The sequence below is a fragment of the Pithys albifrons genome, chromosome 6 (assembly GCF_047495875.1).
Source record: "Pithys albifrons albifrons isolate INPA30051 chromosome 6, PitAlb_v1, whole genome shotgun sequence".
Classification (NCBI taxonomy): domain Eukaryota; kingdom Metazoa; phylum Chordata; class Aves; order Passeriformes; family Thamnophilidae; genus Pithys; species Pithys albifrons.
In genome coordinates this window covers 45,677,071-45,701,571 of record NC_092463.1, presented here as the reverse complement: position 1 = coordinate 45,701,571, position 24,501 = coordinate 45,677,071, and the positions used below count along the sequence as shown (strand labels likewise).

At 41.4% G+C, this 24,501-nt stretch overlaps 1 protein-coding gene across 1 annotated transcript in view; it reads right to left on the bottom strand.

Moving 5' to 3' along the window:
• Positions 1 to 24,218, bottom strand: part of SLC1A2 (solute carrier family 1 member 2) — an 86,217-nt gene extending 61,999 nt beyond the window's left edge. The window contains exon 1 of the mRNA XM_071558666.1: positions 23,752 to 24,218. Coding sequence (XP_071414767.1) covers positions 23,752 to 23,768 — 17 coding nt within the window. The 5' untranslated portion in view covers positions 23,769 to 24,218. The remainder of the gene's footprint in view (positions 1 to 23,751) is intronic.
• Between the last annotated feature and the right edge of the window lie 283 nt (positions 24,219 to 24,501).

Here is a 24,501-nt window from a genome sequence, read left to right as displayed (position 1 = left end):
CTGCAGACAGGAAGAATGCAGCCTTTATTCTTCCAAGTAATCTCACAGGGACTGCGTATATGAGGAGGCATTGCAAAACTAGGCTTGAACTCTTCTGCCCCACACTTAAGTAATTTCCTTTCCATTTCACAGAGGGAACTAAGAAGACACAAGTACAAAAAAACACTGGATAAGTCACATTTATTTTGAGAAATGACACCTAGATGTACCAGTTTCAGAAGTTTATTGAACTCTGAGCAGTGAAATGCCTTGAAAAGGCAAGTAAACATGTCTACAAATATTTGACTAAATCTTATAAATGAGACTCTATCTGCAGCATTTTGCCTTTCTGGAGGCATGAGTTTCAGCTCTTAAATCCTCTGGACATCCCCCTAACAATTCTACTGGGAAATCAGATGAGTGGGGTAGGGCTTAACACACATTACCCTTGAGAGAGCCTGGTGGCCATCCGCTGTCTGCAAAGGATGGCTAAACTGGCTGCAGGATGGAGGGAAATACATAAGTGTCAGGGCTTGGTGGAGAATAGCAAAAAGCAGCATTGCTCTTGTTACAATCCAAACTTCTGGGGTTTCTCGCAATTTCCTATTTTTGACTCAGTCATGATGCAATGACTATGTCCAAACAAGTGTGTGTCTATTACAGCCAGCCCCCACAGGCTGAATGCTGAAAACAGGCAAAATCACATACTGACCCCAAGTCCTGTGGATTTTCATGAAGGTTTACATTTACTTTTGTTTTTAATTTTTCTTCTAGTTTATCTTTTTCTTTCCTTTTTTTTTCTTCTTTGCCTTTTGCAAACTGATTTATAATGTTTCCTAGTTTAGTCACAAGCAAGAGGGAGTTGTCTTGAATATTCCTAAATCATGATTTTATCTGGGTTTACTGAATAGCTAAAGTATCTGCTAAGGACAATTCCACTCCTAATGTTATAGCCCCACACATTCCCAACAGGCCAGCTCTTCCTCCTCACTGTCCGGTTTTCAGTGGATTACATTTCAGGACCACTCCTTGGCCTTAGTAAATAGATCATTCCTTACCACACACTGCACCCTACATGGGAAGGAATATTTTTTTTTCTACTAAAAGATAGCTTTTGAACAGTGGTGCAGATGGTGAAGATAAGCAAGTGCTCTCCTTCCTATTGTGCATGCTGAGTATGTCCAGAAAGAGTATGACAGAAGGTCTCAAAACCTCAGGGGACAACAGGATTCCACCACAGAAAAAAAAGCAGGATATTTTAAAATTTCCAATAGGGCATTTTGACCTTTCTCCTTTCAAGTAAAACTCCAAATCAGATATCTAGTGGGTCATCTAGGCACTTCCTGGGCAATTCAATACCACGTGGTATGTTAGAATCACTTGTCCAGTCTGTTCATTAAAATTTTAAGGAATTTATCTCCCACAGCTTCCCCTGAGAGTCTCCAGAACTGTCTAATGAATCTTTTGCTACATAAATGCATGCATACATTTGGATTTTTAAAGTAAATTCAAACTCATTTTCCCCTTGTTTTTCCCTCCATCTGAATATTCCTAATTATATCACACAAGGACCAAACGAATTTCCTTCCTTTCCTGATGATACAAATACATGTCTCAACCTGCAGCACTACATCTCAGCTCAGAGCCCAGCAGAATGTCCTCAGATAAGCACAGGGAACTTACTTTAAACATTAAAATCACTACTTCTCCTTCCCACGGCAGTAACAGTAAAGGTGCTTCTCCCTCTAATTTTGTCAGCCTAGTATAGACAACTTCCTTCTAACAAAAACCTGACAAGAGCAGGAATCCGTGCTTTGAAATACAAGTTTTTCCAAGAAGCCGGCTGTGCTGCCACTCATTTGAGGTCAGCTGGTTGGCCTGATCTGCTCCCAGCTTTGCTGAACAGCTGAGCTCTCCCATTCCCTCTGAAATGAAATGACACATTTACCTCTATGAAGTTGCTGTGAAGCATGATCTGGCTTGAACAGTTGGCAAGAAAGCTGCCTGCTCTTCTGCTTTTCCTAGAAATGATCAATGCCACCTGCCAGGTGTCTCAGCAAAGTGAAGCATTCTACACCACTGATTTCTTGGTTTTATCTTTTTTCCAAAGGACTCTTTAAGGGCTTAGGATGGACAGCCAAGCAGGTACAGCTTCCGTCTGTTTGGCTGATGAGCTTATAGTATCTGTCCTAGACCATCAGCTTTGGATTTCAAATCCTGCATGTAAAACCTGTCTTTGGTGTCATTGCTGCATATCAAAGCCTAGCTGGAGTGTCAAGAGAGGACAAGAAAAGCTGTGGAAAAATCTGCACTAATAAAGATCACAACAATAATTATCAGCCTACGGTGATGTATAATGTATGTGTATACCAGACACTACAAGGGGAAAAGTTGGGGTTGGAAGGAGAAGACTTTGATTAAGCTGCATAGCTGTACAGCAAGCTCTGAAACAACCCAAAGACACAAGTCCCTGTTCACAAGGCACAGCACCCTACCTCAGCTCCCATGTGGGAAAGAAAGGTCTTTCTCCAGCCAGAAGCAGCAGCCTAGAGACAGACCAACACACAACTCCTTCAGATCTAACATGAAATTCACATGTATGGCACAGACCGTTTGGGAAGCCTCTTAGTCCTAGGTGGAAAAAATGTATTATGTGATTGACATTTACTCAATTACCTACTTGTTTCAACAAACAAATTTAGGATCACACTTCCAGTATTTTTAAGCTTAACTACATCTAGTGAATTTCCTCCTTGGCATATCTGTTAAACATCTGTATTTTCCTAGAGCATATTCACCTATGTGTTCCTTAAATCATATTTTAAAGACTTTCTGCCATTTTTGTAATAAATATTCAACACTACCATAAATTTAGTTCTTATCTGTGAGTCACCAATCAAATCCCTGAGTGAGTAAATACTAAGAATAAAAATAAATCTAAATAACTAAAAAAACCTGATAGTACACACATGAGAAAAATTCATAAGCTAGATCACATCTACAAGTAGTCCTAAAGCAGTAAAGTTCTACAACAGAAGTTAAGAGCCTTTTGAAAAAGTAACCATTGTGTCAGCAAGTTTTGTAAGCCTAAAGTAGTTGTGACCCTTCAGGGAGGAGCTGCTGTCTCTGCCAATACCAGAAGCAAACCTTAATCTTAAAGATGGAAAATATTCTGCCCTCAAATCAAGCCACTGGCATATTTCATTTCCAAGTGAATTGTCTTCTTATCTTCATGATGATTGACATGCTAAACCCTAAAAGGAATTTCCAGGAAATTTTATAAAAGAAAATGTTTGAAGTATGTTAGGGGGAAGGCAGATCTGAGCAAGTAAAATCCATTATGAAAATTCTTAATAAATAGTTCAAAACCAGAATTTCAGAGCTCATCAATTTGGCTTCAATTTTCACAGAAAATTAGACCACCACAGTCTTTCCCCACGTATGTATTGGTCAAAAAGCCACCTAGATACTAATTTAAATTAGGCACTTTTTCAACGCCAGGAGGCACCTTCTATACTAAATTTAAAACATGTGAGTTTTGCATTGGAATTCTGAAGCTCAGAGGAAGAAATTCCCTTTTAAAAAAAAAAACATTCTGTCTGTTAATGATTAGATAAGCTGCTAGAGCTGCTTAAAAAACTTGAGAATAGAAGACAAAGATCCAGGAAAAATACATGAAGAAAAATATAGCTAATATAATACACTGTGAAATTCCAGTACTACAAAAATCTTGCACTATTTTCTCATTAATACACATGACACCACAGTGCACAGTGATCAGGAATAGGATTTTGCATTTTCTACTGCTGAAAACCATTAATAATTTATTCCTGACTGACAGTATTAGGTTGCCATAGTGATGTCTGGGATCTCTATTCATAAAAACATATTTGGGCGGCTTTGAACGCGAGCAGTGTATGTCTTGACAAAAGGTAGATAGATGTGTATACACTGAGGTGATCTCATAAAACACACAGCCTGCAACTGCCTGAATGATGGATTGTCTGTATAAATTTCAGGCAAGCAGAAGGTCACATCTCTGCTGACATAAACTGACAGAACTGCACCGAAGTCAGTAGAGTGATGACCAGTGAGCACAGGCAGAAAATACATCTCACTGTCTGCAAAGTCGCCTGGCTAAGAGAAAGTAACAATAAATACCGTCTGTTTCTGTTTTCTGTCTCACTGCACTTCCTGAAAAAGAGTTGCATGGTTTCATGTTCACATTATAATAGGATCTATTTCTCCTAGAGGAGCATCAGTTGCATATGAGCATACATGCACTCACACAACCACCCACAATGTGGAGTAAGAACAGCTTCAGCCTGTGGCCTTTGGCCAGAAAAGACTGTGTCACATTTTGCACAGCTCCTTCAGTTCCCTGGAGTATGAAAGCAAGTCAGGAAGAATGGTGACAGATACACAGTTTGCTTTGTGGTGCTGACCATGATTTCAGAAGGGGGGGTCTTGTAGCTTAGGCCATTTTTACCAGCTTGACATAATCATTAACAACACATAATTCACTACTGCACAAGTCACGCACATGTAGTCAGCCGTGCTTTTCTAACAGGACCACTCCTCTGTGATGGACAGAGAAACAGCACAGTGTAATATCACAGGGTCTTTTATTTTGAGAGAGGCAGAGTTAATTTTGCATAATGGAGGGTGTTGGTGTTGCAACTGAGTGGAACTGGATGCCTAAGGGAGGGGAGTTGGAATCATCCTTGGACCTGGTCCAGCCTGGATCAGCCATGACCAAAACACGCAACCAGTAATGGCAGTTTTGTACTATATGCAAAAAGACTGATTTCAGTTCCTAGGGAGCAGTCCCACAAACCACAAAAACATTACTTGTGTTAGACATAGCAGGGAGAAGCCAAAGGATAAACTGTCTGTTGGGACTGGATTCACTTTCTTCAAAAGGCAAGATGAGATTTTTCAAACATACACAAGTCAGATGTTTGTACATTTGGAGGCCTCTCTGAAAGACTGTACTGAAGCAGCATTGAGACTGTCCTACCCATGGACAGGTACCAACTCAAATCTGTACTTCTCAGTTGCTCATTTAGCATCATTAGGAAGCATTGAATTCTCTCCGACCTAGAGGTCACAGAAACCATGCTAATACAAAGTAAAGCCATCAGGTAACTATGATTCAGATTAAAATCTAAGGCTAGGAGAGAAACAAAACTCAGAGAAACTGCATATGACTAAGATCTAAAAGGCAAATGAAGATCAAAGAGAGGCTCAGCTTGCACGTATTTGGGGTGAGCTGTAAATACGGTAGTAGGAAGAAGAGAGTAACAGGTAAGAGAAAGTTAATTCATAATCTCTTATGTTTCACTTCAATATGACTATGCACATTAAAATCATTGCATTAAATGCACTAAGAATGGTAACTAATTGTCTAGACAGGATTTTAGTTTGGCAGGTTGGCCTTGGGTTCATGTTCTTGTCTGAAGACTTGACAGAGAACAGATCTCAGCTCTGCAACAACCATGTCCTTCCTGTTCCACCAGGCAAGGTGCTCTGGGGTCAGCCTGCGGAAGGGCTACTACACCACAACCCTGACTCCCAGGGCTCAAGCAGCATAAGAGAGGCAGAAACAGATTCCCTCTGTTCAGGCTGACCAGAAGGGTTACCATGATACCAGACACAGGCTAATTTGACAGACAAGGTACAGTAGGGGCAGCACTGGACTAATGCAGCAGCACAACTCTCCTCGACTGGCACTGCCCTACATCCCTCCAGCCCAGAGCACAGGCAGAGCAATCTTCGCACAGCAAGGGTTTTAAAGATCTGCATCTTGAGGTTCACTGTATGAAGAGGCAATAGCAAAGTTTCAGCTCTTTAAATCCATCTCTGACCAAGCCTAGCTCTTTCTGTATTTCAAGCCACCTGCACATTCCAGGCTGGGTTTTACCAGCATGTTGCCCTAAATGCTGATAAAGCAGCAATAAGCAAATAGGGAGAAGCAGAGATTGGTCTTTCTCTCTTCTCCAAAAACATGTGATTAGCTGGGTTTGATGATGGGAACAACACCCTTTCCATTCTGCTTTGGGGAGCAAATGAAAAAAATCACAGATAGAAATTTCAAAATACATATTTTTTTTTTGCATTATAAAGCAGATCTGAGTATTATGAATCTATTATTTTTTTCTATATGAGGAATTTTTGCTCTCCATCTGTTGGTAGAATGGAATTCCAGGTTTGTATTCTTCTAAGGCAGGAAAAAATGTCACTCCACAACTGCAACTTGGAAGTCATATTGTCAGTGTATTCGTAATTGGAGTTTCATTAGCCTATTTATGGTATTTAATTTTTTAAAAAGTCCACTTACCAGATGTGAGCACTTTCCTTGCAGACTCATTTACTTGGCTTGTTATGGTTTTCTTAAGTCATCTTTTTTTAGTGTCAGTGACACACTCTCATATAGCCTTGCTGTGTCCTTGTGGTTATATATTACTGTAAGGCAGCATTTACTGTTAACAAAATGCTCTGTGAAAGGAGAACTACGAGAGTTAGCTTTTTAACCCCATTTCTATCACATAAATGTTACAAAGCTCTGCTCGTTTGGGCTTTTTTTCCTCTACAAGTGTGACAAAGCAATTGTCCACTAATTGTTTTCACAAGTGTTCTGCTCCTTTTACACCCACAGCACAAGGGAACTGCCCCACAGAGGGAACTAGGCAAAGTGTGCAACATGTGAAGGCCTGTGGCTCTGGCATGGTATTTTTATGAAAAGTGTGAGTCAAAATTTTGCTCATAACATACAGTGGTTTTATTATCTGCCAGGCTGAAACTTGCAGAGCATCTCATGTTCTGCTAGCTGGCAGTCAGAAATGAGCAGAGTAAGAATCAATTCTTTAACCCCATCTCCTGGCCTCATCTGGGCAGTCTTGTTCAGAACACAGCCAAAGAAAACAAACCTGCTGAAACTCACAGTGAATTGAAAGATGTGATTTTCTGGGGGGGAAGAAAAGCCTTTACAATCCTGAAGGCTTGCCTGTACTAAGCAATCCACTGAGCTGCAGGCAAAGGTACCATGGTGGCTCTCCTACACTTTGAAGGTATAGTCAGTTACTTTCCCTTTCCTGTGGTACTCATATCTGTGTGAGGAATTAGTGCAGGGTGGCTAGTGCACAGCCCAGCAGCCAAATCGCTTGCTGCACAGTAGGCAAGCCCATACATTCCCAGACAGAGCGCCAGCATGTTTGTGAGCAGCTGTGAAGGACTTTTAAAGAAAGGCTGTCACGTAACAGGTAGTTCAGGAAAGCATTCGAATTTACATGTGACACGTATCACATATTCTGTGAAAGTCTGGGCTTGAGCAAAAAGACCAGCATGTTCCACTGACACTGCTTTCTTTGTGCCAGCCACACTGGCAATAGTCTCACTGAAGGAAGAGCAAGCCTAAAATGAAATTTTTCACTATTAAAACAGATGAGAAGTGATTTTCAGAGCCTGGGCAAATAATCTGTACTAGCAAACTCAAACGATGCAAAGCTGGCCAAGAGAGACGCAATTAAATTCATTTGTAATTAACCTTTATTTGTTCTTGCAATGAGTAAAGATTTAAAATGTAACAAACAGGCAGAATATGTCCCTTTCACTTATTAAGTTTTTGTTTAGCACTGTGAAAATCCTAGAATGCACTTTTTTCCTTACTGACATTTGTATCATGAATTAGTTCTAGCAATTATCAAGTCTGATTCTAGTTCAGGTGACAAGCTATTGCCAATAGTTTGAAGAAAAAATATTACATAGAGGCTTATAGTGTAAACAGAAGAGACTAGGTAGCCAGATCTGTTAAAACCTGTTATAGTTTTTGTCAGGGGTCACTACTTGATCTATTCAAACAATTGAGAGCAAAAACTTTTCAGGTCTAAGACATGCTAGAATGTCTGGGCAAACTTTTGGGACCCTGCATGTGAACACTGATGTCTGTGTGAGCATGGATATTTGCACTCTCAGTCCCTGACAATACACACTGACACAAGAGAGTGTTTACTGAGTCTGCCAACAACCATCAAGGAGTGCAGTGCATGTTGGGTCTTTGATACAAGCTCTACCCACACAGGCACTAAAGCTGCAGGAAACTTCCACTTTGTATGTGGATTGAGTGAATATTTAAAAAAAAAACAAAAACAAAACATAACAGGTGTTATGGACAAATAATAACAAGATGGTGAAATTTAATTTATCCTTTTTCATTTTTGCACAGGAAGACTCATAATGAATAATCCCACTGCCCTGGAAGGACGCATTTTCAACAAAACTTACAAAATCTGAGATCTTCATGTAGAATATACACTTGTGCATCAATTTGAAACCTACTGAAAAGTGTTTGAGTGGTGTCACTGATATGGAAACCATAGACAAAGTCAAAGACTATTAACTGTTGCTACCAATGTTGAACAGTATGATAAAGGTGGCATCTCTGCCTGCTGGGGGAGTCACTGATTGTTATACCTGGCTGAGTTGTGAGTGGGATTTTTTAGATGAAATCAGATTCAGTATAGTCCACAAAACAGATATGTTAACTCAACAGATTTTCTTTCACAGTGGGTATTTACTGTAATTTTTCTAGCTGTATATCATAGGCCTTGAAAAAATCAAACATGAATCACTACATCAAGTTCATGCTCATGGTTTGAAAACACTAACAGTGGAACAACTTGTCAGGGATGACTGTTAGCTACGCTAAAGGATTTTAGAAGAGGACTAGACTTAAGGCTAAAATCTGAAGTCTTTTCTGTTTCACATACATAATTTGAGTATTTGAAAAGGAACTGAGAGTGTAATTCTTGGACAGAAGGATACTCATCTGAGAACATACTGAAAGATACAGATACAGGTTAGCAAACTCCTATACCACCCTCTCCAGAGGCTCTGGAAAAAAGAAATGTTGAGGAGGAAATACACAATAGAGGTGTCTAGTACACCCACTCACCAGTCTCAATTATCTCAAAGGTTTGAACATTAAAGCATGTGCTAGAATTTATACTGGGAGGGGACTGTGAAGATCACTTCCACAGAGCCCAAATACTTCTTTTACACTGAACTTGGGACATGGTGAACAGAATTTCTCAACAAAACTTTAAGAAATTAAGAAATGTTTTGAGGTCAGTGATATCTGGACACACACACCAAATGACAGCTATGCCTTGTCACTTTAATGCAAATTCTGCACTATATCAAATGGGACTATGCCGTGTTTGTCAGTTACGTCCTACAGACCCCTGACAATTTAGTGGCACATTACCATTTGGGACATAATAGTGACTGCATAGTTCAATGTGTTTCATCTTCCACGTCTCAGTAGATGTGTATCTTCTTTAAACAAGGAAAACCATTCACAATAATTGCTTATGGTCATTTTCCAGAAAACACACTATTCTGTTCTTTTACATGTAGTAAATATTTTTCTAGGGCGTAATCTTGCTTAATCAACTGAAATAGTAACATTTCTGTTTCCTGCTACTCTGTCCTGCTAAGCAAAGTCTGAAGTTATGTTACGAGCACAAGCTATGAGGAAGAAACTACCTGTTGAAATATGACACAATATTCCAGGAAACTGTTAAAGACTCAACCAGATTCAGATAGGTTTTGAATTTCCTGTTTCCAAGTACTTTTTTTATAATAGTCAGCAAAACAAATAGTGATAGAAGATTTGAGAAACGCAATAAGCTGGTCATCTGCCAATAAAGATCTTTCCATTCCAGATTTTGATGTACATTTGGCATTACTGTATTTCCAATCACTGGAAAATGTCCTCTCCAGCCTTCGGGTATGTACTTTTGATGTATAAAAGCCTAGGTTTACAAATTAGCCACTGTGAATAAACACATCAGTTCACAACAGTGCTTAGAAACAGCAGTTCTGAGAAAGGCAGTCTGCCTCTAAAAATAAATTGCATTTGTCAGGTTTTTGTATATTTTAAGCTTCAGACCCCCACCCCAAAAAAAAAAAAAAAGAGAGAGAGAGAGAAAGGAAAAGAATCTAAGCTTTCCCAAACAATTCAACAAATCTGAAGACAACATAGTATTTTCATAAGAGGAGGAAAGTCACTGCAGGTCCATACAAAGGAGCAAGCTGAGCCACTCACCTCGCCACTCTCTGCTCTAGTCAAGCAGCAAAAGTGTAACCAACATTGCCTGGGATGAAAAATACGGGAACAGATAATTTTGCATTATCTGACTGGTGACAGAATGCTTTTCCTATCCGTAGCTGAGATTCCTCTGTGACAGGGAGCAAACCATACCTTAACTCTCCATCTATAAAGATGAGAGTACATTACTTCTCCTAAACTGTCTCTGATTTCTTTATTTACACAAGAAGATAAATTGGGAGACATTAGTCTTTCTGTATATATCATTTTAGTCCCAAAGAAGCACATGTTAGGCATACTGGTATCACAGCATTACTAATAACTAGATTGGAAAAATGACACCTTGATGCAGCCACTCTTGATATATCATGGATGAGAAGAGAGGCTGACAAAACTATTGTCTTTCTTGATGACAGAAAAAGTATAAATAGAGGGTAATGGGCTGGAAGACAAAATCCTCCTTCTCTTTACGTTCTCTCCTCCTTGGTAATATAAATAAACAGTATATGGCAGCCCCTGTGATGTCCTTATGGTGTCCAAAATTACGGAAATACTTCACTTGGAGGATGATGTATGGTCACTGCATAACCCAGGGTAATTACCAGGCATTACACACAGCTACAAGATGGTAATTAATATGTGCCCCCCTCTTCAGTTTTCAGCCTTAAGGCCAAGTCTGACCTCCAGGCACCAACTGCTGTTTCTGCAGTTTGATGTCCCCATCCAACCCATGGCCCATTCTGGCAGGTTCCTTTAGTCAGCACTGACCAGCTTCCAAACAACAACGTTCAGTGCTCTCTCTGCAGAAATAAAGTCAGTGTCTTTACTGTGAGACCAGTAGCCCTCTCTTCCCATCATCTCCAGAACTCAGCAGACAATGGCTGTCAGGAGCAGCCTAGCAATCTCAGATGCCTGACTGCTTAAATCCTCCTGTACTTGCACAAGGAGGATGGATATGATGGCTGTTACACTCATTCAGGTATCACAATGATTTTGTACCTTCAATGCAGAGCCTGAATAGAAAATATTATGAACTGTTACCACCCAGTGGAATTAAACTGTCACTTAACATTTTTCAGGTTCATTGTATCAACTGCACTGTCATTCAATCAATTTGTCAAGGAGTCTAAGCACTGAGAAAGTTTCATATGCAGGTTGAATAGCATGACATACAGCAGAAAATCACTTATCAAAACAAATGGCAAACCTACATTGAGTGATCCAGACACATGGGAAAATTTCTCAAATGAAATACTATTAATCTTCATGTTTTCATTGTTGTGGGCTACATATGCTGGCTACACAGGATACTTTGGGAGCAAGTGTAAAATGGACAGGAATAAAGACACAGGCATTCAAGCCTTTTACTACTCCCTCAAGACAGAAAGATGCATTCTTTTCTCCTGATTTGGATAATACATATTAACTAACCATTTTGACATTTTGAATTATCTGTAGGTAAATTAATAAATAACACCTACAAACTGAGTTGGTTTCAGACTCCACCTTACTCCTACCATCACCAAGCCCCTACATCAAAGCCCCATAACAACTGATGCTGACTTTTTTTACCTAGAAAAATGCAGCACACAAAGAGGTTCTGGTAATAAACAATGACACACCTTCACTGCAGCAGCTTGCTGAAGCTCTTTAAGAGAGTGTAAGTTGACCAAAGCAGGTAACTACCTGTCTTTTTACTGTAAATGTATGTAAGAGTTAATGCACAGTTGGGCTCTGATCCCCAGCCTGGGTTTTTGGACATCACAGTGACAAAACCAAGATTTCAAGTGGATTGATCTCCTAAGAGGCAGAGGTCTACAAAAATGAAGGACCTAAACCAAGCATTGTAACTCATTTGCAGACAGGCAAAATAACATAGCTGTTTAAGAGCACTTGGTAACACAATACCACTGTTTAAGCCAGTAAGCTGTCAAGAATCCAGGTGGCCAAAACAGGATTCCTTCAGTGTGAATCCAGCTACACATATTCTTGCTTTAATTTTCACAAAATCCTTACCTACTACTAACACCTTATTGTTAAATATTGAGGAAAAAAAGAAGTGTCTTGGGAAACATAATCATGATAAATACTAACCAACATACTGGGATTTTACCCTTTGCACTATGATTTTTCTGTCTACTGGCAGGCTACCTAAAAATAATGGGGCTTACACAATCACACTGTCCTTGTGGGTTTTATCTGTTTCCTGCTGCCCAGTCAGTCTGTCCACCTATTCACTGATTTCAAGTCAGAGAGAATCAGATGTCACCATTCAAAAGACACTGAAGCCTCAGTTAGTGAGAGTGACAACCCCGTAGACCTCCCTGAGAGAGGCTGCAGTGGGACTTCAAGCTTTATTTGGTTTGCAAGGGTGCCACCGTGTGACACAAAACTGCTTCCAGAAAAAGGGAGACAGGAATGTCCTCCTCAAGGCACTGCAGCAACTCACTTGAAGAGACAGTGACTGCTATGAGGCCCTTCTGCCCTTAACTTTGAGCCCATTGCCATATCTTTCAGAAGATCCTCCCCAGGTTCCCCTTGGAAAGGGTTGTTGGGAACCTCCTTCAGCAGACCACCAGGGAACATACACCTGCAAATGGGACAGGAAAGAAAGCAAGAAGAACGGCAACAGCTAATCCTGGAAGCAGGCAGCCTTCTACTAAGTGTTTGGTGCTACAGTGAGACAGGTTTTGTATGCTTTTGCCCTATATAGCTGTGAAGGTTCCTCTGGCACTTTTATGTCAATAGGAATAGCACTTCCTGGCACTTTCCACTATGGGACATTGTAATCTGCCTGTTCGGTCCTCCTAAAATGTCGGGTGAAGGATTCTGATCTGTTTTTCACTTCCTGACCTAAATTGCTGTGATATAAATAGCAGCCAGGTGTTAATTCCCATATGCCTGTGTGTATGTGGATGACGTGTTTATATAGATGTGCACTCTTAGGGATAAGTCTTTTCTCAGTTACTATAGCAAATGTAGGTCTTACACAGATAAGGACCAGATGCTTAATTAATGAGATATCTTTCTGCCTCAAAGGAAGTGTACTAAACCATACACACTTGGGATGTTACTTCTGCCTCTGTATGAGACCAAGAACCCCCTGCATGCTTGGCATGAATTTGCAACAGAAGCCTCCACATTCAGTGTAATTGAAGACCATGGTTTAACTCCAGCCATGCTTTGCCCCAGTCTGTGCTCATTGTCATGAGTAGGCCAAGAACTGTTCACTAGCAACTTACACAGACAAGTGACTCAACAGGCCATGGCAGCACCTCAGCTTGTAGCCACAGAAGGAGCCATGCTGCTGGCACAACCATGAATAGCCAAAAGATGACATGAGCCTGCCAGGAACCTGCCCAGCAGGGAGCACTTACCTGAGGCATAGCAGTACCAACTGAGGCTAAACTTACATTAGCAATTTAGTCTCAAGTGAGCTTCTGGAGTGACCTTCCTGAGGATGCCCACCTGCTGTGCTCTGCTTCACATTGCAGAGCTGTACTGGGGCAGATGCACTACATTACTTTTGGATTAAGCTACACCAGGAAAAGTACTCTAGGTGCACACCTAAGACTCTTACATAGTAGCCAGCAGAGTGTGGACTTATCAGGACCAACTATTTCTGTTGGGCTGGACTATTACACATGTATACATAGCCTGAATCCAATATCATGAAAAGCAGTAACACGGATGAGTACACTACAGAATGGTGCACCAGCAGTACATGGCATCACAGCCATAGCCAAGAACTAGGATATGAAAATCCTGCATGAAAATGGCTGTATACCATGTATTTGTAGTGCACAGAATCTCAGAACAGTTAAAGTTCGAAAAGAACTATGAAGAGCCTCTAGTCCACTCTCATATCCCCAGTTACATGAACACACATATGTGTTGGCATTTTTTAATGAAGGAAGGCACGGTCCTAGACAGTTGAAGGTTTGTAAAACCCACAAACACTGGCCCTAATTTTCATACTCAGAAATAACATTGATATTTTTTTCCTTTACTGAGAAACAGGCTTTCAGACTCTATGGGTTGAATTTGGTATAAAAAGGGTATCTGTGTCTGCCTCTGTGCTAGCCTAGCACATCCATACTAGTGCTTTCCTGCAATCAAGATAATTAGCTGGACAGAGGCACTCATTAGCTTGGATACAATGCTGGGCTAATACAGTTACACCACCTTCAGGATCTGAACTGGTCCCTGATCTTGTTGCTCTTCCAGATTGGAAACATGTACCAGAAGTGTCCGTCAATCCCTCTAAGAGGGTGTTGCATCAGACACACTTGTACAAATGAATAGGAACAAGCAGGTTTGCTCACAGCATCTGCCAGGCAGTCTTTGTGAATGATGTGCAGTGTGACAGAAGTTTACAAGTGCATGTGACTTTTTTACCAGTGATCTCTGCCATTGTCCTTTCAAGAGAGCAAATCTCCAAGATCCAAACTTAATTGTCTTCTGGGCAAATGACAGTACAGTAAGTACAATGAACAGTTGGAAAGGCAAACACCAGGAGTTCCTGCCTTAAGGGAGGTAGGTCCACCATCTGGAAAGCACATGGTATGGCTTGAGGAGACCACAAGTAAACCAGAAGTGCAGCCACTCCCAGATGTGAAGCACAAATTTGGCAGTAGAGCTAAGTGAGACTAACATGATTCACACAGAAATGTTAACTAGCAGGTGATGTAACTCCCGTTAGACCTATTTACCTGTCTTCCCTGGGATAAAAGTAAAGGACTAAATTTACACTTTTTACAAGTATCAGTCTGAATGCAGGTTTTATTTTTCATCTTCCTAAGTGTTCTATTACTGAACTGACCATCTTCTCACTCACACAGATTTTGCATTTGGATATACCACTGATTATTCTCGAGATGCCAAAGAGATGATTGATTAAATTTAAACTTGCCCCAAAATACCTGCTTCAGAGGTTCTATTATCTTCTTATTAGGGAAGCAGTCTATAATGAGCTATTACAGAATAAGAAAAAGGTCAATTCATGGATGGACCTCCAAGGCCTTGACTGTGGTAGTGGCAGTTGCATGCTGCTCGTCAGAGTCAGGCAGGCAGCCCCTATGTCTAGATATGGTCACCAATATTAAAAGCAAAGACTGCAAAATTGCAGTTGTGAAAATCAACACCACAAAATATACTAACAGGTTGTAAGACTGACAGAAAAAAAGGCTCAAAACTTCTTGGAAATTTTGGAAGCAACACCATGAACCAGCTGAAGACAGAATCAGAAATGCCTTTGTATGCAGCCAGAGAAGAAGAAACATTTTACTCCAAACTAAACAGAACTCTACTGAAGCACAGACTTGGCTTAACCTCATCTCAACTTGCTGTTTTCACACAAACCCTAGATGAATCACCAGTGCCAAGTCACCAGGAAAGAGAATTATTATTAAAAAAGGCAAAACAGAAGTCATGAAGGACTAAAAATAAAAGATGGATGACAGAGATGACACCTTGAGTACTGTACTGACTTTTGGGCCCCTCACTGCAAAAAGGACAGTGAGGCAATGGAGTGTGTCCAAAGAAGGGCAATGGAGCTAGTTAAGTCTTGTGAGGAGCAGCAGAGGGAAATGGGACTGTTTAACCTTGAGAAAAGAAGGCTCATGGGGGACGTTATTGCTCTCTACAACTCCCTGAAAGGAGGCTCTTGATGGGTGTGGGTCAGTCACTTCTCCTAAGCAGCAAGCAATGGGACAAGAGGAAATGGCCTCAGGTTGCACCCAGGGAGGTTTAGAATGGATATTGGGAAAAATTTCTTCATGGAAAGAGTTGTCAAGCATTGGAATGGGCTGCCCAGGGAAGAGGCTGAGTCACCATCCCTGGAGTACTTAAGAGATGTGCAGATGTGGCACTTACAGATGTGGTCTAGTGGTGGACTTGGCAGTGGTAGGTTTATGTCTTGAAGGTGATCATGAGATTCAAAAAGTCCAAGTGCAAAGTGCTGCACCTGGGTCAGGGCAATCCCAAGCATGAGTACAGACTGGGAGAGGAACATTCCTGAGAGCAGCTGTACCAGGAAGAACTTGGGAATTCTGGTGGATAAAAAGCTGGACATGGGGCAACACTGTGCACTCGCAGCCCAGAAAGTCATCCTGAGCTGCACCAAAAGACATGTGGCCAGCAGGTCGAGAGAGGTGATTCTCCCCATCAACTCTGGTCTCCTGAGAATGCCCATCTGTCCAGCTATGGAGACCTAAGCACAGGAAAAGCAAGGACATGTTAGAGTAGGTCCAGAGGAGGGCCACAAAATTTATGAGAGCTGGAACACCTTTCTTGTGAGGGAAGGCTGAGAGAGATGGGTTTGTTCAGAGCACAGAAAATAAGTTTCCAGGGAGAGCTTATTGCAGCCTTTTAGTACTTAAAGTGGGCTTCTAAGAAAGATGGGGACAGACTTTTTATCAGGGCCTGTTGTGATAGGACAAGAGACAATGGATTTAACCTGAAAGAGGATAGATTTAGATTAGATATAAGAAAAAGTTTTTTACAATGACGGTGGTAAGATACAGGAACAGGTTGTCCAGGGATATGGTGGATGCCACTTTCCTGGAAACATTCCAAGTCAAGTTGGACTCAGCTCTGAGGAACCTGGTCTAGTTGAAGATGTCCCTGCACATGGCAGGGGGCTTGTGTGATAGGCTTGGACTGGATAAACTTTAAAGATTCCTTCCAAAGTAAAATCGTATTTGATTTTATAATTCTCTAAAAATTTGCATGCCTACAGGAACAGCACAGAGTTTAATTCATGTTAATAAATAGTAAAAAAAACAGTGAGCTGAGAGCAGCCTGGAAAAATTACTGGTTTTTAACTTGGTGTTTATATTTTCAAAAAGTCAGGAAATTGATCAGTTGCAGTCACACTAGAAAAATATGTTTTGAGTTTGTCAGCAAAATAAAAAATCTAAAAAAAAGCAAAACACAAAAAAAAAGACAAATATTGTTTTAGTCTACTCAAAACATTTCCTTAACACACAGAAAAATCTCTTCCTCTGTATTGGAGGCCCCACCATTTTAGCTTTCTAAACTGAAGCTGAAACTAAGCATTTGTTTTTGGAAAGTAAAAATTAAATGTCTTTAATTTAAAAAATCTCATTCTACCTTTTTTATTTAAAATGCTTCAATGAATTTGATTTCTCACATCACATCAGTGAACCTGAAATACTGCATTTGTTTTAATTCTGCACTATTCTCCTAAAGATGCTTGTAATCAAGAAGAGTATTCCTTAATTCTTTTATGCCTTGGTTCTCTTTTGTTCTTCTTTGTAAGAATTCCCAATTTGGAATTGCTTATGCAGGACCAAATATGTTGAAGATTAAAGTTAGAAATTATGATGATCTTCAAACCTAGTCTGTGTTCTTTCGCAAGGACCAAAACATTTACTGTAGTTAATTGTCTTAAAACTTTTAGAACACTGACAGTCTTTAAATTAATATATAAAAGCACACTTACTTTTACTGCTTGTTGCCTCTGGAAACAGCATTTGAAACTAGTGAGCTGGAGGCTAAAATTGTGTGAATTACTGTACTGAGTTGGCGAGAGAGAAGTCTCATCAGCAGATGGACAATAACAGAGATGATGGATTTGACAGAACCAGCCAATGTTTTCAAGAACTAATACAATTAATTGTTCTAAATAGCAGGTATTGCAACATATTCTGCTGGGGAAGGGATGTAAATCACACAGAAGATGAAAGAGTATTATATGAGAAGGTACTGCAGATGAAGGCCCATTTGTGCTTTCACTCCACACCCCTCCCAAGCACACAGATTGCTTCTGTATGAAGCAAACTCTGCAGAGATAGCCTAAACCACAGGCCAGTGATAGTGTGGGCTCCACACCCTCCTGCACGCAGGGTGCCAGCATTCCCACTGTCATCTACACCAAGAATGAACCCATAGGCCAATCACAATGGCATGCAGGTGAGAGAAGAGAGCTTTAATGACAGCCTTCCTTAACTGAAGAACTGTGAACCTTTAAACACTGCTCACAATTTTGCAGTTATTAGGGATCTTGGCTGAACAGCCTGTAGATCAAGGGAAAATGAAGATCAACAGGAAAATGAAGAGGAGAAAATCAAAAGCAATAATTTGCTAGTATAGAAATACAGTACTGCATTTTATGCTGAGTTCTTGGGGCACTTGAACATAGGTATCTGCATTCATGTTTTTGGAGAAGAGTGTACATATGTGTTTATCTCTCAGAAACCTATGGTATGACAAGGTTTTTGAAAACTTAAGTAATTTTTCAGTAATTTTTTAGCAATTTTTTAAGGAAGCACAATCCTTCTTTGGGCTTGGTATATCTAATCCAATACTATAACGTGCTTTTTCCAAAATGTTCAGAATAAATAAGTCCCTGTAGACTTTTAAAGAAATATATTAATGTTTGTGTGTCTATAAAAGGATCCAAATATTCATAAAAATGGAGCTAATGTCTGGGTGACTTCTTTTTGAAAGCATATCTCAAGGCTACACTGAAGGTTTGGGCCATGAGAACTATCATGTCATTAGGTTGGTTTTAAGGAATATGAATTATGTTCTGAAAAGCCTAATTCTCTTTTATTGAAATTGATGAGAGATTTGCAATTGATCACAGTGAAATGAGGTCAGAGCCACAGCTGATATGTCTAATTAACAGGCTACATCCACTCCATCTGTCCCACAAAATGTCTAAGAGCATAGAGTAAAACATCTCCATCCATGTTGGTGCTGGTCAAATCCTGCATAAAAATAACAGTGAGAGCACTTAGAGGATTTCATCCTTTGAAATATCTAAATATTTGTGCCAGAAAAATTCATCTAGTTTCCATGTGGAGGAATTTTTTTTTGTAAATTACAAAATAAGAACTCAGATGGTAAGAAATCTGTGGGCGTACTTGTTGTATGTATTGTGTCAGATTCTGAAACTCCACTCTCCTATGTAGGCGCCTGAATCCTACAATGATGTGCAAAGTTAGTTTTTCTGACTCACCTAGGCGTGTCCTGTTGTCTCCAGGATGGGTGCATAATACATGCTGGCAATCCCCCTTTCAGGCTTTGTCTTGACAATGCAACAAATGCCTTATGATTCCTACTCCAAGATCTAAAACCACCGCAGCTGCATGACTACAAAAATAATCCTGTGTAGTAAGGCTTGATGCCAGGTAAGGTATTTATTATTTGTGCCTCCTGTCTTAACTTATGCTTAATTGACTAATTTTCTACAACTAATATAAAATCTATGTAAGTACCATACTATATGCTGTGGCTAGTTTTAGAGAAATCAAATTATATGCTCCCTAATCTGGACCAAACTTTTATTGTTTGGTGATCCTGTAGCACAGATAAACAGTGCTTATGACCCTGGAACTGTAGCTTCAGAGACATTGCAACTTGGGATGAAGATGAGTATCTAGAGAAGAAGACTGTAGGAACAACCAAGTTTGGAGAAGAGGAACAGAGCACAGATGAGGGCTTTTTATTTTGGTTTTTCTCTTTTTAAGTGAGATTTTGATAAAGTCAAATGGAAGGGATCTCTGTAGCTTCCATGCGGCTTATCTACTATTCTGAACATAATGGGAGCACTGCATTTGTACCATTTCATGTTCTATAAACACTATTTATATTAAGTGTACATAAAACTGAGAAGCACTTAAAACTATTTAACTAGTCCAACCACAATGCTAAGCAATTACCCAGACTTCTGACTATTCAAACGAAATAGTGCTTCACACTATTCCACTTCACTAGATTTATTTTGCAGAACAGTGCAACACACGCACACACAGACCTGCCTGTTAACTGTGTACCACCTATCTATACAGGTCACATCTCTATGCTTTCCACAGAGCTTCCCTGGGACCGTTCTCTAGAACTGAGACCAACGGGAATGGAAGAGCCCACATTGTTATTATTAAACTCTCCAGAATATGGTGATCACACCCAAACTGTCACTGGGAATGGCCACTGGCCCATGCGGACTTCCTAATCATGCTTGTGGACTGGGAGAGGGCTTTCTGGCCAGAGCCATGGTGGTGCTCTGAGGCTGACTTGACCACAGAGGGTTGAGCTTCCAGTTCAGACACCTGCTCTGCCTCTGTTTAATTTGCTACTACAGATGCAATGATAGTGTCTCCTAGTGGCTATATTTTTGAAGGAACAGACCCAAATCCAAATTTCATACCTGAAACTCTTTAGAGACCTACAAAATACAAACGTCTCTAGATTTTTAAGGTATTTAAATCAACATCACTCAAATAAGTAAAATAAGTAACATAAATGATCAAGGTTTAATATCTGAGTTAAAAAGCTGATTTAACATCTAAACCCTATCTCTAGGTTACACAAATGTGTGGGTTTTTAAAAAAAAACAAAAACAACAAAACCCAACAAAACAGAACAGTAACAAGGTACTGCATTCTTCCCCTTTTGAATAGTAACACCAAAGAGAGAGATGATAGCCATAATAAAACCAGGTGAAACAAGGTGTGCAGAACTTTGCTCAAAGGTCTGAAGGCAAGACTGGGCATCAACCGGATCAGTTAGACTCATTTCACCTTAAGGTCCTATTAAGACCCTGTAAAAGCAATGGAAATGCTGAAATCCTCTGTGATGGTAAATATCCGTAGAACAACCTACCACATAGTGCACCCTGTCAGTTGCCACAATTTGTGAGTATGAACTAATGTCATGAGATCTCTGAACCACACTAAGCACTCATGAAAGGCAGTGTCAGCACAGATAAGGCCACATCTCTCAGCAGCACCCTGCCTGCAGTCATGGCCAGCAGAGGACATTTAAACAGAGAAGATAAAACCAAGAAATCCTAAAGAGTATCAACACTTGGTACTAACCCTTCCTGCTTGAACTAGCTATTTTCCATTTTCAAACACAAAAAATCCATCTTAGTAATGAGATCTGCATCAGGGGATTTTGTGAAGACTTAACCATCAAGATAGAAACAGTGTATTCAACAGTAAGCCAAAACCCCACTAGCTGAAACTACAGTAACCCACACCCAGAGGACACATGGGGGTCTGATTTTGCCATGTTGATGAACCCTTCCAGTTCCCTTTTTCCCTTTCTACCAATTGAAATTTCCCACTGGGCAACATCCTCTTGTAACAGAAAGATTTATGCAGCAGATTTCCATATTTAACAAGTATGGACAAGCTTAACCAAATAAGACATTGAAAGGAAAAGAAATAACTACTGGAAAGGTGCAGACAAGGAAACTTTCCTAGCAATCCTGGCTTTAAGTGACCACTACTTTATAACAGTGGAATACAGAATTACCTTCCCCTATGTAAGTATCAGGGTCTCTTGTTGCCCATCAAGTATCCTGCCACATCCCTGACATCCCCACTTTGGAGATTTTATGTAAGCCCTCCTGTTAGAGGAGAAATAACTCACTGCAAAAATGAATGTGCTTGGAGTAGTTTTATCACCACAAAATAAAGCATGTATGTATTTCTGATCTCGACTAACATATAGCTGAACAGGACAAGAGCCACCAGACATAATACCTTTGTCCCCAACTCCAGTAGATCCAATGTACCTCTGTGTGCCTGAGATACACTGCTCAGCTTGTGGCAATGGGCACACTCTGCTACCACTCTCACATTGTGCCAGTGCTGGCGGAAAGCCTTTCTTGAACAAGGACCATCAATAATCACTTTCCTTGACCATCCTTATGATGCCTCAGTGTACTGACCTTTAGGCTACAGTGAAAACTAATCTCTATCCTCAGCTTTTTACTTGAGGGGGGAGAAAGATGACAATTCACTTTTGGAAGAGGTTCTCTCTGGTAAAGAGACTGACAAGTGAAATGCTTCCCACTTAACTTGTTTTTCACACCTCCTTCAGCTATCACCAACAACTAGTTGAATCATCTCAAATAACAGTTTCAGTCTGCCTTAGTATAGGTAAGTTTCCTAAAAGGTTGGAAAGGGAGGCCCAAACGTTTTGTTTTCTCACGCTACAATTTAGCTCTGTTCCGTAAGGAAAGCATGCTGAAATCTTTCTGTTTCCAGCACTCTGATTTTTTTTGCCCACTTCTTCAGCCAATTCTTTTAAAAGTACCTCTCTTTCTATGCACATTTAAACCTCTTTGAGCCACCTCTCATCATGTCTTCTTTTATTAAACTCCTGCACAACAGATTCCCCCACTGGTCCAAAAGAAGCACAGACCTCTACAGCCACCATATGTAGAAATACATACAGCAGGTGACCACAGCACCCAGAGAAGAGCGATAGCTGGGGTAGTCCAAAGATAGAGAAAGGACAGAGCTGCAACCCTATGGATGTAGGCTGGTTCTTCCATCTCTGAGTGTCTTCCTCATGGCTCTGATCATTTGTTGACAGTATCTAGTTAAGTGATTTTGTTGTCAGAGGAAATGCTATATAGGGTAGATTAAACAGCTGGGCTGACACCAAAACAAAAACGTACAAATTCAGCACAGACATTCCCTGCAAACGCAATGCAATAGCAAATGAAAAGGTAGTTACTTCTGTCCCAGTACAGTGAAAAACCAGTAGAGCCTTACAGATTTGCCCTCTGTCAGACTGGGACATTTTCCTTTTTCTAAAGCAAACAAAACTAATACTTTCTAATCTTCCACTCCTCCCAAGCTAACTGCTTGGGTGCCACTGCACAGAGAGTCAGTTCCTTCCTCTGACCAGGTAACGGGACACTTGTATGCACACCCGCCCAGACATGTGTTGGGTTATTTAAATCAGCTCAGCAAGTCTTTCAACCTGAGAGACACAAAGGCAATATAAACTGAGCTCCCTTTTGCACTCTGTCCTCAAAGAGTCCTATCCAGAGCAGATCATGCTGATACAACATGACAACATCCAGGGATAAAGGGGAGGCTCACACTAAACGCAGTCTAATACTAGCTAGTGTTATAAGAGGGCAAGCAGAGATCAAAGAAACCTTTTCTTTTCTTTCCTACTACTAGTTACTCAATAAACTAAAGAAGCCCCCAGCCCCATCAGAGAGTAATGAAGTCACTGATTCTTGCAATCAAGGGCAGGGAGAACAGTTTCCTTCCAAGAAACACTACCAGAGCTGAACTGTGTTTGCTTCTCTTTTAAGCCTCTTGTAGAACCCTTTGCCCTTCCCAGCATTTCTCTTGCTAGCACTGTAACGCATTTGGCACAGAACTACAAAATTGCACAACTCCTCAAGTTGAGAAGTTGGATTTGTTTGTTGCCTTTTTAAGGGGTGACTGGGGGGAACAGCTCCTCGATTCTCTTTGAAATTATTGTTAGTAGTAGTAATTATTACTACTACTACTATTATTACTATTATATTTAGAAAGCAGCTTCCCCCTCCCTCTTGAGTTAACACATTCACTTGGACTCTTCTTTCAGGCAGGTGGTTTAAGCTTGATCTGCCCTCGAGGGGTTAAATAAAGAAGTGATGGGAGGAAAACCAAAACCTTTTCAGTGGTTCATATTTGAAATTCTTTTACCCCTCTCCCTCTTCTATACGTGGCTCGTCTGCTTCTCGTTTCCTTTCGCTCCCTAATTATTCTGTTAGGGAATGGCGAGGGGCAAGGATTAACAATGAAGCAGATGACAGGAAACTGTTACCAAAAGAACAATGCCGGGCATCTCCCCCATCCTCCCGTTCCTCCCACCCAACAGACGGTCCCCCTCACCCTTCTGTCGATGCCATGGATCCGAATAACCCCTTGTCTTCTCAAGAGTCCAAGAGATTAATTTGAACAGCAGGGCGCGAAGGAGGTTAGCTCTTTGGTATAACCCTCGCGCACGTCTGGGAAAGAGCACGCGAATCCTTGTAATCCCGGGGGCTCCGCAGGGCGAGGATGCGGCAGCTCAGCTCCGCGGCTGTCCCCCACCCCGCCGTCCCAGAGCAGGCTGTCGGTGCCCCGCGGCCGCCCGGCAGTGGCCGGCGGGGCGAGGAGGCGCTGGCACCTGGGCTGCGACCGCCGGCGCCCTCCCTTCGCCGCGGGGAGCGTGTGCGTGTGCGCGGCTGCGAGCGAGAGCTGGGGGGCGACTTCACATCGGCGCGGCGCTGGCTGAGGCTGGATTGGAAGGTTTTAGCCCTCGAGCCGTGGATTTGCAGTCAATCCCTCTCTATTTTAGGCACGGGCTGACATCACGAGCCGTTGTTACTCCTATAAATCCCCCCCAACAGCTCCTTGGCAGCGCGGGGGGGCGCCGAGCCCCTCATAGGGGGAGGGCCGGGCCGGGCGCTGCCGACCGCGACCTGCCCCGCTCGCCGCGGCCGCCACCGCCTCCCCGGGGCAGGCTCGGCCCGCCGGGACTGCGGGAGCCAGCCGGGAGCCGCGAATGCCACAGTCACACACACACACACACACACACCCGCTCGTGGGGTCTGGCTGCCACCTGACACGCCGCGTCTCCTGCGAGCGGCACGGCGCTCA